The sequence below is a fragment of the Gymnoscopelus microlampas genome (genome assembly GCF_963454915.1).
Source record: "Gymnoscopelus microlampas genome assembly, chromosome: 2".
In the NCBI taxonomy this organism is placed as follows: Eukaryota; Metazoa; Chordata; class Actinopteri; order Myctophiformes; family Myctophidae; genus Gymnoscopelus; species Gymnoscopelus microlampas.
The window spans coordinates 21,478,963-21,493,182 of record NC_139939.1 but is presented as its reverse complement, the minus strand read 5'-3'; the positions used below and the strand labels follow the sequence as shown (position 1 = coordinate 21,493,182).

Sequence of the window (14,220 nt, the reverse complement as noted above, 5' to 3'; positions counted from 1 at the left end):
CATTGGGTCCATCTATAGAGCCTAGACTACAGTGCGGTGCCAAATTCTACTCTTAACAGCTTCCAGCTTTGTTTGTGTTTATAACTGTGCCCTCTCCCTCTCAGCAGCAGCTGATTCCACGCCTGGATGTGGCACATTCAAGATGTAACTTTTGACCCAGCACTTGTGTATACAGTATACACACACGCTGTGTGGGAGGGTTGAGTTTCCATGCTTTATGGCATTAATCATGGCATTGTGAGCCCCTGTATTGTATCTGATTACGTAAAGTCGATAAACACGTCGGACACCTTTTTTTTCCATGTAGGCTGGTATAGCACTCGCTTGGCTTTTAGTGTGGGTGTGATCTTTGCGGTCAGCTCGTACTTTTGTGTCAGTGCAAAGGATGGAGCCAGATGTGTTCTTTTCTGTTTTCCTTTAAGAATGCAGGAACTAATGCTTGTGTATACGTCCTTCTGCACAGTAATGTGAGTCTGTCCCTCTGTTTGCAGGCGGTGAGGCTTTCTCATTGGACGCTGCTCCGCGATTCCATGTATTACACCTTTTCTATCATCGCCCTCATTGCCGTAAGGGTTTATTGTGTACACACACCACCCACACACACAAATACACACACACACACACACACACACACACACACACACACACACACACACACACACACACACACACACACACACACACACACACACACACACACACACACACACACACACAAAAACAGCCAAACAAACACACGCACATGTATTCACAAGAGGGAGGAGAGTGAGAGAGTGGGAAATTAAATATGGATGCTGAAACGTGAACACAATATTATATACGGTAGAAGGGAGAGCGTACCTATGTTCCCTCAGCTCTCAGCCCTGCGTTCCCTCAGCCTTATGTTCCCTCAGCCTTAACCCCAACCCTAACCACAACCATAACCCCAACCCCTACTCCTGGCCTAACTAACCCTAACCCCAATCCCAACCCTAAACTGAGGGCACATAGGGCTGACCCCCTGTAGAACAAAGTCACACAGTGTTTATGTGCATAGCCTACGTATATGTACAGTAAATGGAGTGGCATGAATGTTTTCAATACTGTTTTTCTTTTTTATGAGTGTTAGAGTGACAGAAAATCATCTGACGCTACTATTAACCACTTAAACGCTGCAGTATATACTTAATTGACTGGAGTCCCAATGGAAATAGGCCCCTAAGGCTTTTTGTGTTATCCTTTTAACATTGTAAACCGTACCTTTGTACAAATTGCAAACTGTTAATAAAGTATTCAATCAATCAATCAATCTATCTATTCTAGCCCCCCTAATTTGTTCCCGCCACACCAAATATCTTTGTTGAAAATAGCTGACCTACAAACTCATAGGTTTTAAGGCATCGTGAGCTTGTAGATGGGCTATTTTCGCCGGATGTTCGCCCTCAGAATAGGGACGTTAGGGTTCATGTGGTTAACCCAGCTCAGCTGCACACAGCATCACTCACTCCAATTAGCCCAACACACTGCTGGCATGACATGGTGCTCTTTCATACCATGACGCAAATACCATTGCTGTCAGGCAGAAACCTTGTATCTCCATAGTTCATGTTTTTGTGTTTGTTTCCTACCATAAATTCTTGCCCTATTTTACAGTTCTTCATATGACAGTGTCACGCAAAAATATCAATCTACAAGCCCACAACGTGTCAAATCGCAACGCAATACAAGTTGTGAGCTTGTAGATCGACAATTTTTGCTCTTTTTGAAAATAATACAGTATATAACATTTTCACCTCTAATGACCTGTCCAAAATAGAGACACCAGGTTGAAAGTGGTTAAGTCTATGTGTTTTATAAATATGTAACCAATGAAAAGTATTAACAAGAGCTTGTGACTAAATAATAACTACATTGGATCTATTGGAACAAAGGTTCTTTTTTCCATTTCCTGAAATGTTGGACATACAAGGTTTCCACCCGACAGTGACAATATACAAACACATACAAGCTCACGTTCAAATGATATGATTGTGCATATGGGATCATCTTTGGGTTCATATTTTTACAGTTAAGGGTGCCACAATAATAGACAGCATGAATGTTCACTTATACAAAAGGGTTAAAAAGAAGAAAACAATAACAAACGGCAGCTTGTGATTTGTTTCACTGTTTAAGACAGAATTCAAAGTTCAAAATGTGACCCTCTCCTGATCTGATTGCTAGAGCTCTTGATGTACTGCACCACTTAGTGGTGACTTATTTTACTGCAGAGAAATGTCAGCCCTCCTACTTTGGCTGCTACTCTAACATTCCCCTTCTCTGTTTTTCTCAACAGTTCATCTATGATGAGAATGTATCATGGTACGTGCCTGAATGATCTGTGAAAGCCTCAATGGGTATTTAGGGAGGACATAAGTTACCGCTGCAACTATCCATTATTTTCTTAGCAATTATTCGATCGATTTCTGGATTTGGATTTTTTTATAATTGACCAAGTTGATTAGTCTGATTAACCACTTAAGCCCTATTTTATACTTTGTCGTACGACGGTGTTACACGAAAAGAGCAAAAATAGGCAATCTACAAGGTCACAATGTGGATGCAACCTGTGGTGAGCTTGGAGATTGGCAGTTTTTCCTTTTTGTAAGCACATTTTTTTCAATTAAATTGGATTAAATCGATTAGTTTGATTAACTGTTGCACCCTTAACATAAAACACTTCAACTGAGTGTTGAAGTACTGTTACTAACTTGTTTGTGTTTGTATCTAGGTGGGAATCTCTGATCCTGGTCCTCATGTATGTGGTCTACATCATCATGATGAAGTAAGTATCTCTCCTCAACAATTCCTTGCCGTGGTGGTTTTCAAAGTGGTGCTAAAAGTAGAAGTAATAAATAATAATACATAAATAATGCTATACATACATATATATATTATATTTATGTATTTTTTATTTCAATTCTTTATTATTTTATTTTTTTCTAATCTATAATATTGTAGACAATATTCACTCCTCTAGATACTGTAGTAGCTAAAACAGCCACTTCAAATGAACGTATGAGACCTGATCTGTATTAATAGTCTATGCATCAAAGCTACTATGACATTAATAGTTTACATGTAAAAAGATATATAAGTTACACTTAACCACTTAAGCCCTATATACATGATCATACAAAAAATATGAAAATGTTGGTCAAATAACTGACTTCAGATCCAAACTGTGTGAATAGAGCCTCCATGTCGCTACTATTTTTTGCCTGTCACAATCACGTCAAGCTGACATGTTTGTGTGCACCCATTGTCGGCAGGTTTAACGGCAGGGCACAGCGCTACTTTGACCGGCGGAAGAAGGGCTCAGGGGCCATGGCCAACGGCTTGACAGGGAGCACTGACCTGGAGGACAATGTCACCTGCGATGCCACCGCTGTACTGCTCAAGAAAGGTAACCGAATCATTTACCTCGCGTCACCAACAGAGCATGTGAGCGGAGCGACGCGATTTTGACGTGAGCGCGGAGCTGGTTTATAAAAAGGTTGGAGCGCTACTCAGAACGAGGACTGCCTCCCGCTCCAAGCCGCCCTCGCGGGGTCCGCGCACCGAATGTTTGAGCATGCCCGGTCGCACGGACTCGAGAGACACACAGACATCCAGCAGTGCACAGCGCACCGAGATTTCATTAGAATTTCTACTTTCTTTTTCTTTTCTTTTCTTTACTGTTGAGCGACCCGGTTTGAGCGGAGCATGGAGCGAGAGGTGCGCAAATCAACGTGAGCGAGGAGTGACGGGGAGCGGAGCGCGGGGGGAGTCAACGTGAGCGAATAGCGAGTGTGAAACCAGCCCCCTGGAGCGCCGAGCGGCATTTCCACCCGCTCCGCTCCGCTCACGTGCTCTGGTCACCAAGCTTTCCACCACTGAGGAAAGCCTGGTATTCGTTCTAAAACTGAGCCGTGTGATCCAGTAAAAAAAAAGAAGGGTTCTGGTGGTGGGTTGGCGTCACATTGTTTTTGTTCCCCACTTAATGCGAATACATTAGTTTAGTGTCGCTAGTTGCGCTACGAGTTACAATGAAAGATGAATATACCAAACGATTATTATACCAAAAGAAACTAAACTATTATACCAAACTACCCTAAACACATTTTAAACTAGGGGAATTATTTTGGAGGTGCACGCCACGGTGTGTGGCATGGTTCCGGTCGAGGACCTGATGACGTAAAATTATTTCCGCTCCAGACCGGATCAGAAAACCGAAAATGGTATTGATCCCAGGCTCCCGAATCATAGAAAGAATATCATAACAGAATGGATGTGCTGCCGTTGACAGAGACTTGTGAAGGTGTAAAAATAAAGTCTAGTCTCTTCTAATACAATTTACAATTTAGGCATAATCAGCAGATGCTCTTATCCAGAGCCAGTGTGTGGACAAAGTATTCCCCAGTACTCGAGTCAAAGTATAGATACTCCTGGTCTAATATTTCTCAACTACAAGTGAAAGTTGTTCAGTCAAATTTGTACTTGAGTTAAAGTACTGCAGTGCTTGCTATAAAGCAAATACTTAAGTATTCAAAAGTACAAATGACAAAGTACCTTTTCTTTTTTTACTGTACAGTATATCAATGCATTGCTGTGTATCCCTCTAGCTAACTTCCACTGTACGCCATCTGTGCTGATGGTGGATGAGCTACTGTCGGCCTACCCGCACCAGCTGTCCTTCTCCGAGGCTGGTATGAGGATCATGATCACCAGCCACTTCTCGCCCCGAACGCGTCTCACCATGGCCTCACGCATGCTCATCAATGAGGTACATGCACTGTATACAATGCCCCACTTGTTCTAAAGATGATTCATACGTCGCTGTACAGTGCTGTGTGTCGGTGACTGATACATTGTGAGCTCAAGGATTGGCTATTTCCAGCGCATATGGGTCAAGCTAGCTCTGGTTCACAGCGTTAGAAGGAGTTCTCCTTCTAACGCTATGGGACTGTCGAGCCTTTGCACACGCACCACAGGCTGTGCAGCCTCTCGTCTGTAGTCAAAATAAAAAATACACCTTCGCTACTCAACAAAACAAAGACGGTTTTATGGAGTTGAAAGCCTACTCTACTTACTTTGTAGATTTTGATTATTAATACAAACATACATTAACCACTTCAGCCCTATACTTTGGCTATTTGAAAATAGCCGATCTACAAGCTCACAATGCGTCGCGATGCGACACATTGTGAGCTTGAAGATCTGCTATTTTCAAACGATTTGTATACTTTGTATTTGCTGTAGTTGTGTTATTGATTCTAAATGTCGGTTTTCGTATCAATGTAGCTCAAGTTGTGGTGTTCATTGGCTGTTTTCCCAGAGGCAACGGCTGATCAACACCAGCGAGACGCGCATGTGTGTCAACCGCATCACCAACGGGGACTCCGACTCGGCGTCCAGGGCACAGGAGAGGCGGGGCTTAGAGAACGGGATGGGCGGCGGGGCTGAGAGGGGTCTCAACGGGAGGTGCAGGGTCCAGGGGCCGGAGTCTGGAAACAAGACGGAGAACGAAAACGACGACAACGAGAACAACGAGAACGACGAAGAGGGAGAGGGCGACGACGACAAGGACGGCCCTCTGGTGCCGCATAGAGCTCCAGGTGACACAAAGGGTTCCACTTATAGGTGGATCACATTTGATGACAAAGTGCATGATTAGGTTTGGGATCGTTTGGGATTTTAACGATTCAATCCGGGAACGCATCTGTGTCACTTTAGATTTCTTTGGCTATTCAGAAATAGCAGATATACAAGCTCATAGCGATGTAGCCTGGCATGGCCAGACTAATATCACAGATTTGTCAGGTTTCCAGGCTAGTTTCGATGTAACGCGTTGTGAACTTGTAGGTCTGCTATTTTTGTTTAAAGTTGATTTTCTTTTATAATTGATTAATAGTTTGAATAGTTTGACTAATTGTTGCACCCCTATACCGTATTCATTATTATTATTAATATACATTTTTTCACGTCTCTCCCTGGCGGTCGTGGTGCAGCTGGTGTGTGCAACAAGATGAAGTGGCTGTTCATGTGGCCTCTGTGTTTCCTGTTGTTCTTCACGGTGCCAAACTGCAGCAAGCGGCCCTGGGAGAAGTGGTACTTTGTTTCCTTCATCACAGCCACCATGTGGATCGCTGGCCTCTCCTACATCATGGTCTGGATGGTCAGTCAAAAGTCTCCTCTCACTCGCTCACTACCACGTTGACCACATAAGCCTCGCTGTTGGGTGGAAAACTTGTACTTACTTTTAAGGAAATGGGGGTGAAAAAAGAACCTGTGTTCCAATGGATCCAGTATAGTTAGTATTTAGTTACAAGCTCTTGTTAATACTTTTCATTGGTTCAATATCTATTAACTCATTGAGTGCCATTAACGTGTTTCACGTGTTTTAGCGCTATGGTGTTGAGTGCCATTAGCGTGTTTCACGTGTTTTTTTTTTGTTTTTTTTTCCAAAATTTTTATCCCACGATTTTGTAACCCCTATATTTTTCACCCAGTGCCAATGCCTAAGCGTGTAATCCTGGGCACTACCTTCCCTCTGCCAACCTAGGGAGGCCAGGGCCGAGCTCATGCCTCCTTCAATGCATGAGAGCCAACTGACCTTCTTATCACCTGACAGGGGAGAGTTTCCCTGGTTGGACGTAGCGCGTGGAAGGAACACGTTATTCCAACCAGTTCCCTTCCCCTCCATCAGGCGCCCCGGCTGGCCAGGGGGAGGCAGTATTAGTGACCAGGATTACTGCATGTTTTTTGTGAGGGTACCTACCCTAGGAGACACGGGGAGAACATGCAAACTCCACACAGAAAGGGTTTTTTAACCCAAGATATCATAATCTGAAGATTTGCAGCTCCATCCACTCCTTGTTTAACTTATAACTTAACAAGGCTGTATCTCGCTTCCTAAGCACTTTTTTTTTACTTTGAAAAAAAAAAAAAAAAAAATTGTAATGGCCAGAAAGATAATAATAATTTGGGCACTCAATGAGTTAAACCCACAGACAGACTTTTTGGGCATGTAATTGTAGTCGAAAATCTAAATAAAATATATATAAGTGAAAATAGCAGATCTACAAGCTAATTAAAAGTATCAACTTTTAGAATTAAGAGCTTGTGACTAAATAATAACTACATCGGATCCATTGGAACACAGGTTATTTTTTTTCCCATTTCCTGAAACGTTTTGGACATACCAGTGACAATATGCATTTTGTCAAATAATTCAAGTAATGTCATACTTCGCGTGGAAACTTCAACTTTTCTGAATTCAAATTCAAAAGTATCAAAAGTAGCAGATCCACAAGCTTGAAACGCGCCGCTTCGCGCCGCGTTTCAAGCTTGTAGATCTGCTACTTTTGATGCTTTTGTGTGACGCTGTAGTATGATCAAGTAGGGCGTTAATTTACGGAAAAAACACAAAACGTTAGGATATGGAGATACGTTTCTGCCCCCGACCGCAACGATATGTTTATCATTCATTGGTATGAAGAAATGTCCTTTTCACAGTGGATGTCTCAGATGTGTGCGTTTGCTTTCAGGTGACAGTGATTGGCTTCACTCTGGGCATCCCTGATGTCATCATGGGCATCACCTTCCTGGCAGCGGGCACCAGTGTCCCCGACTGTATGGCCAGTCTCATAGTGGCACGGCAAGGTGTGCTGCGCCCGCACACGCACGCACACACACACACACACACACACACACACACACACACACACTCCATTCTGCATTCATAACAGTATTCAATATCTGTATTTATTTATCAAATAAATAGGCCTATCATTGCGTTCATCATGTGTTGTGAAGTCTCTTAAAGGGATAGTTCACCCCCAAAAATATTGTTTTTCTATCGATTAGTCACCCCATGGAGACTTGAATTCATGGATATGTTTTGTTTTTTGTCGCATTCCTAAGCCAATAATTTGATGACTGGCACTGGAGACACTAAGAGTCTCCTTTTTTGTCTCCTCCCGGAACCGCTGCCTACTTTATTTCTTTTGGCTGAACTATCCCTTTAATTCGAAGTCATAATTCATTTTGTCTGTTTGACTGAATATACAGACCTTGACACAGCGCTCATCTCTCCTTCCCTCAGGTCTGGGTGACATGGCCATCTCCAACTCCATCGGCAGTAACGTGTTTGACATCCTGGTGGGACTGGGTCTGCCCTGGTGTCTGCAGACGCTCTGCATAGACTACGGTTCCCTTGTGAGTGCCTGTGCCTCTCATCTCTTCAACTTAAACCCATTAAGACGGGGAACGCATCTGTTTCATTTTTAGATTTCTTTGGCTATTCAAGCTTGCTTGTAGATCTGCTATTTTTGAAAAATCGACAAAATGTGTGCAAATCTTTGAATATGAATATTTGTATTCTTTTTTTTTTTAAGCGAACATTTTTAACTCAAATCTTTGCTTCTGGGGGATTCTACAAATGTCTTCAGGTTTTTTGAAAAAAATGTATGTTGCTATATATATCATTGGTTCTCAAACTTGCCCAAAATGATATGTATTTGGCTGCGGACCCCATCTGAAAATATTTTGTTCCAGGGACCCCCAGAAGCAAAGATTTTAGTTAAAAATGTATACATATATTCAAAGATTTGCACATATTTTCACGATTTTTTCCCCCTCAAAAATAGCAGATCTACAAGCTAATCTATGTATTGTATATCTGCTATTTTTGAATAGCCAAAGAAATCTAAGTTGATACAGATGCGTTCCCGGTCTTAATGGGTTAAACCACATGAACCAAAGCGGCCATATTCTGGGCATAGGCATAATATCTCTGTAATGGGTCAACCAACATTTTGCGATAGTAGGCGCATGTTCTTTGAAAATAGCAGATCTACAAGCTCACAATACCTTGCAACACGTGAACTTTTAGATTTGCTATCACGCGATCACAATTGCCTTGACATAATAACAACATACTGTTTGCAATTATATGCAGAGGACAATAATCAACCATATACTGTGTACAGTTCTGGAAAGATATGGCACAATATCATTATTCATTGTAGACAAATACACTTACAAACTCAGACTTGAATTCAGATAATGTACTGTAGATGAATGGTGATCAGTAATTGACTGTAGATGAAAACTGAATCTTTACTGGTTCATAATTCTATTTTTATGTCTTTGTCCCAGGTTTACCTAAACAGCAAAGGACTAATTTTCTCTGTTGCTCTTCTACTGGGCTCAGTATTCCTCACAGTAAGTATCATGTCATAGTAAACTGCCTCCTGGTTTTCATATCAAGGACACCCACATTATTGTACAGTATTAGGTTGCGGACCCCTTCTGAGAAGATGGTGTGCCAGGCACCCCCAGGAGAGAATATTTGGGTTAAAAATGTCTAAATTATTCAATTGTTTTTAGATTATTTTTTACCAAGACTTTTCAAAATGTACACATTCAGAACCACTGTATACTGAGTACTTGTGGTTGCTTTCTTTCCAAATGATGATTTTTAAAACAAAATAATAATTGCAATACAGATATCCTGGTTTCACAACAGGTATACAAAGAAAAAAAGAAAGAAACAGTAACTTTGACAGTTTTAGAAGTTTCAAGGCACACCTGGACTTTTCTCACAGCACAGCGCAGTGTGCCTCAACACACCATTAAGATAGGGATTAGCAGTGATAAGGACTAAATGTGTAGGGGAACCAACTAGGACTTGGCATAATTTTTAATATTTTTTAATATAACCTTTCATTGATATATTTTTCACAATAAACATTCCACATACAGTAAATGTGTTTTTTTTACACAGTATATTGACTCATTGCTCCTCAGGTTCTCGGTGTCCACCTGAACAAATGGACCCTGGACCGACGACTGGGGATAATCTGCCTGTTTTTCTACGCCGTTTTCCTCTGCTTCTCCATACTTATCGAGTTCAACGTCTTCATCTTCGTCAACCTGCCCATGTGCCGAGACATCCACTGATCTCCCTCTTCCGCCCTCTTCGTCCTCTGGCCGGTGGGACCGGCGAATACCATAATATCTGGCTGCTGGTCTCGCTCTGGTGCCGAGTCCTCCTACCTTCTTCAAGTAGAAAAAATAGAGTTCTATATGATTTACTTTGGTGCAATACATACGTACGAGAGCAATGTGGCCAGAGTTTTTTTTGGTTTGCAGGACTTTGGTCCGGTGGAGACTGAGGCAGCATGCCAGGAAGCCCTGTCTGCTACAAAGGAGACGCCAGACACTCAATAGGACTGCCTGTCTATTGTGTTCTGAACTGAACTGAAGTCAGTGGGGATGAACTAAACTGCATTAACATCAATGGTAGGCTACTGTTGGTGAAGAAGCTGCTACTGTAACTAATATTGATTGACTGGCTGAAAGAGAGGGATCATTTACTAATGGCGATTTTGTTTTTTTGCCAATAGGATTGTTTGTTACTCTTTGTACAAGTTTGGTCATAAGCGTTATGATTAAGGGTATTTTTAAGTTAAGGCTGGATTTCTCTGTATATATTTGAAGATTATTATCAGCAGTAATATTAGTTGATTTGTGGAATTCTCTCTTGCACAACTGGATCAGCATTGCAAAGATGACTGATGCATTGACAGTGAATATAATGTGTATTCTAGCTTAGCAAAGTGCAGTGACTTGGCCTGCCAGTGATGCACCCAAAATGCTTACGTCTCTCTTCCTTGCTCAGTAACAGCCCTAACATATTGATGTAGCATGTTGTACTAGCCACAAGTCTACTCCTTTAGCTCTGCACTGAGAAAGGGAACCTAGATATTTAACACTATTGGTATACAGTCTAGTATTTGGTTTGGTTTGCTTTCTTTCTGCGGACATATCCAAGTTTTTTTTGTGGGGTTTATTTTTCTTCAGTATAGCCCAAATAAGAAAGGGATCTCCCTGGGATTGAAATCCAGCACTGTCACTTTATTGATTAGAGGTTATATTACCGTTATACAGCATCTATAGGTAGTTTCATCATGTAACTACTGACTTTAAAGATTATTCTAGTCTTTAGACCTCTTGTACGATAGAAAAAAAAACACATTTATAGTCTCTGCGTTGAGTACAACATTGCTACTTCTTAAAGACAAAATTATTTTTTAGAATAAGAATAAGAGTTGTACACTGTCAACAGAGAAATGTGGGCTGAGGTATATGAGTGAGAGTGTACTGTATCTGTACTGCGCGCGTGTCTGTGTGTGTGTGTGTGTGTGTGTGTGTGTGTGTGTGTGTGTGTGTGTGTGTGTGTGTGTGTGTGTGTGTGTGTGTGTGTGTGTGTGTGTGTGTGTGTGTGTGTGTGTGTGTGTGTGTGTGTGTCTGTGTATTTGTAATTTGTCACAATCTCAAGAGGAACCAAGGACACCACTGTTACAGGGAAGACATAATCATGATTTATTTATGAATTAATTTATTCAAGGATAATGTCTAACCCCCGGTCTCAGCTCTTTGGCTCGTGTATGACGTGTTCATTCCTTTATAAATGACTCTGTACATTGTACTTTACCTAATATAATCGAAATACTGGGAACTGACTTGATGTTGTTTATATTTAAGAATAGAACTTTATAATTTATAAGTTTTGTATAGTTCAGAGAGATGTTGCAGCATTTGTATATTGTATAAGAAAAAGAAAAAGAACTGAACTTTTTGCAGATGACTCAAGGTACGTTACCTCATCCGGTGTTGCCACCGGAGAAGTGACAATGACATGGAGAGACACACTCTCCTGAAATGGCATTTATTTTCTCTCAATGATCCTGAAAAAGAATTATAGCTTGCCATTCTGACTCTTAGTTGTATATTATTATTTACCTGACATGTTGATATTGTGAGATAAAGTTTCTACCTTTGTCCTTCATATTCCCTAAAATGGCATATTGGTACTTTGAGGCTAACACTAGATTTTGTTGTGTCCATGCTACACTACAGTGGCCTGCTAAGTCGACCAATGCTAACGCGTCACTTTAGGGTTAACTTGGGGAATTGTTGAAAGCTTTGGCCACAATATGAAACAAAATGCATAATTAGATTTGTTTTTAATGTCAAACTATTCATTGGATGAACATGGCTGGATTGATAGATTCCAAGATGACCCTACCATGTTAGTTTAGTAAATAATTCATTACTCAAAGGACGTAAAAATATTAACATTTCAAAAAACAGCAAACTGATGGCAGAAAGACCAACTGAACTTGCACAACATATCTCTTCTTAACACAGTGTACCATTCTGTGTTCAGGCTTCAAAATGAACCCTTGTTTCTTGTATTTGAGCCAAAAAAACACCTTTTGTCAACAGTATTGCCACTCTGTTTCAGCATGTGTACAAACCAAATGTGGAAAATGTAGTTTTGTCTTAACCTAACAGGATTCTTACTTAGAACACTCAATGTTTAGTTGTTGGTACTGCTAGTTGAAAGCGTCCTCCATAGAGGTTGATGCTATTACTGCAGCCACAAGGGAGTGCTGTATAGCTGAGTTTGTACGTTTCCAGTTGGGGAATAAGGCTATTATTTCACTCATACTGTACGGAGTAGTTTCTGTATTTTCAGATACATAGGAAAATATATTGGTTCGTCTGCATGCCTGTTTCACAGTTCAAATTATTTTGTGTGTAATTTTAAGTATTTCTTAGATCAAAAGGCACTGTTTTGATCATGCTGTACATACAGTACTGTATCAGATGGTTATGCTATGAACAGATGTTTGAATAACTTCTGATGAGCAGTCATATTTGAGATGTATACAGTACTTAGAATGTAGGCCTATGCAGCTAGTTTTCAACAAAACATAATTTTATGCTCATGTCTTTTGAATTGTTTGTAAATCCTTATTTTTTTGTGGAGGGCCTCTGATTATAGCTCTGTATCATAGAAGGAGATTCGGCATTGTTACCTGGGCCCAGTTGTTCAGAGGTAATTTGATGGGTTTGGATCAAATCCTGAATATGTGTTGTTCAAAAAGAAAAGATTCTGAGATCACCTAATCCAATCTTGGTTTTGATCTGGAGCAAAGCTTCAGGGTGTAACATTTTAAGTGGGATTGGGATACTTTGATGCAAAATAATAATAATAATCAGGACGGATTCCAGGAGGAAAATGTAACAAAAAGTTCAAATTTGGTCAAATAACACATTCTTTATTTTGTAAAGATTTGGACATTTAGCCTTTTTATGAACATGTGTTCCAAAATCTCCACAATGTAGGCTATTTGTGAATAATGTATATTTGTTTGTATTTATTTATTTGTTGAGTCAGATGAGGGTCTGACTGTTTAAAAGAAATTGAAAATGAAAGGGGATGTTTGTATTGTTTAATTGTGCTGTTTTCTGTCTCTTCAAATAAAAACACTTATAGGACAACTTTGTTTTTTTACAACCAAGGTTTATGTTTTAGATAGTAATTAAAGTAAATAAAAGATGAGTGTTCATTTTTTTTAATTTACTGCTTTCTATAGTTTTAGCAATTTTCGCAATCTTTTACAGTGGGCGGGGGCATTCTGTCCGGTGGCTAAATATGTCTTTTTTTTTTACACAATAACCCAGTGTTTTCTTTATTATTTACAGTAGCTCTTCTAGCCCCCAATAACTCACATCTGGCCATCAAAGACCACAGGACCTTTTTTATTGTGTAAAAAAGGCACCGGACAGAATGCCCCCGCCCACTGTAAAAAATATCGCGAAAATTGTTAAAACTATAGAAAGCATTAATTGAAAAAAAAAAAATAACACTCATCTTTTATTTACTTTAATTACAAGCTAAAACATAAACCTTGGTTGTAAAAAAACAAAGTTGTCCTTTAAAGTGAACCCAACTCTGGTTATTCTACCTGCTGTCCTTTTACATACATACAGTAGCTAGTTAGTAGCCTACATTGTGATAATATGTAGTCCCATTTACGATTATGACGATTATCTCAAATAATTGCGATTAGACAATTAAATAATAATTGTGACAGGCCTACCTCCTCCACCACTGCAAGCGCTGGAGGAGGTGACCAGGATGGAGCTGCTGGAGCTGACCGCTCCGCCTTTTACTTCTACTCAACTACATCTCAGAGGCAACTGTTATACTTTTACTACACTAAAATTATTTGAAAACTTCAGTTACTAGTTACTTTGTAGATTTTACAAAACATACATTACCCACTTCAGCCCTATATACATTTCAGCCATTTGAAAATAGCCGATCTACAAGCTCACAATGCGGGCACAATACTTTTACCT

General features: G+C 40.3%; 1 protein-coding gene across 2 annotated transcripts in view; it reads left to right on the top strand.

Moving 5' to 3' along the window:
- Positions 1-13,342, top strand: part of LOC311060225 (sodium/potassium/calcium exchanger 3-like) — a 70,221-nt gene extending 56,879 nt beyond the window's left edge. Inside the window, exons 7-17 of one of the 2 annotated variants that reach the window (XM_084078357.1) lie at positions 492-566; positions 2,315-2,340; positions 2,750-2,803; positions 3,291-3,424; positions 4,623-4,783; positions 5,336-5,615; positions 6,009-6,175; positions 7,548-7,662; positions 8,105-8,217; positions 9,160-9,225; positions 9,811-13,342. In XM_084078357.1, coding sequence (XP_083934483.1) covers positions 492-566; positions 2,315-2,340; positions 2,750-2,803; positions 3,291-3,424; positions 4,623-4,783; positions 5,336-5,615; positions 6,009-6,175; positions 7,548-7,662; positions 8,105-8,217; positions 9,160-9,225; positions 9,811-9,963 — 1,344 coding nt within the window. In that variant the 3' untranslated portion in view covers positions 9,964-13,342. The remainder of the gene's footprint in view (positions 1-491; positions 567-2,314; positions 2,341-2,749; positions 2,804-3,290; positions 3,425-4,622; positions 4,784-5,335; positions 5,616-6,008; positions 6,176-7,547; positions 7,663-8,104; positions 8,218-9,159; positions 9,226-9,810) is intronic. The other variant, XM_084078358.1, reaches the window with a different exon arrangement.
- The last annotated feature ends 878 nt before the right edge of the window (positions 13,343-14,220 follow it).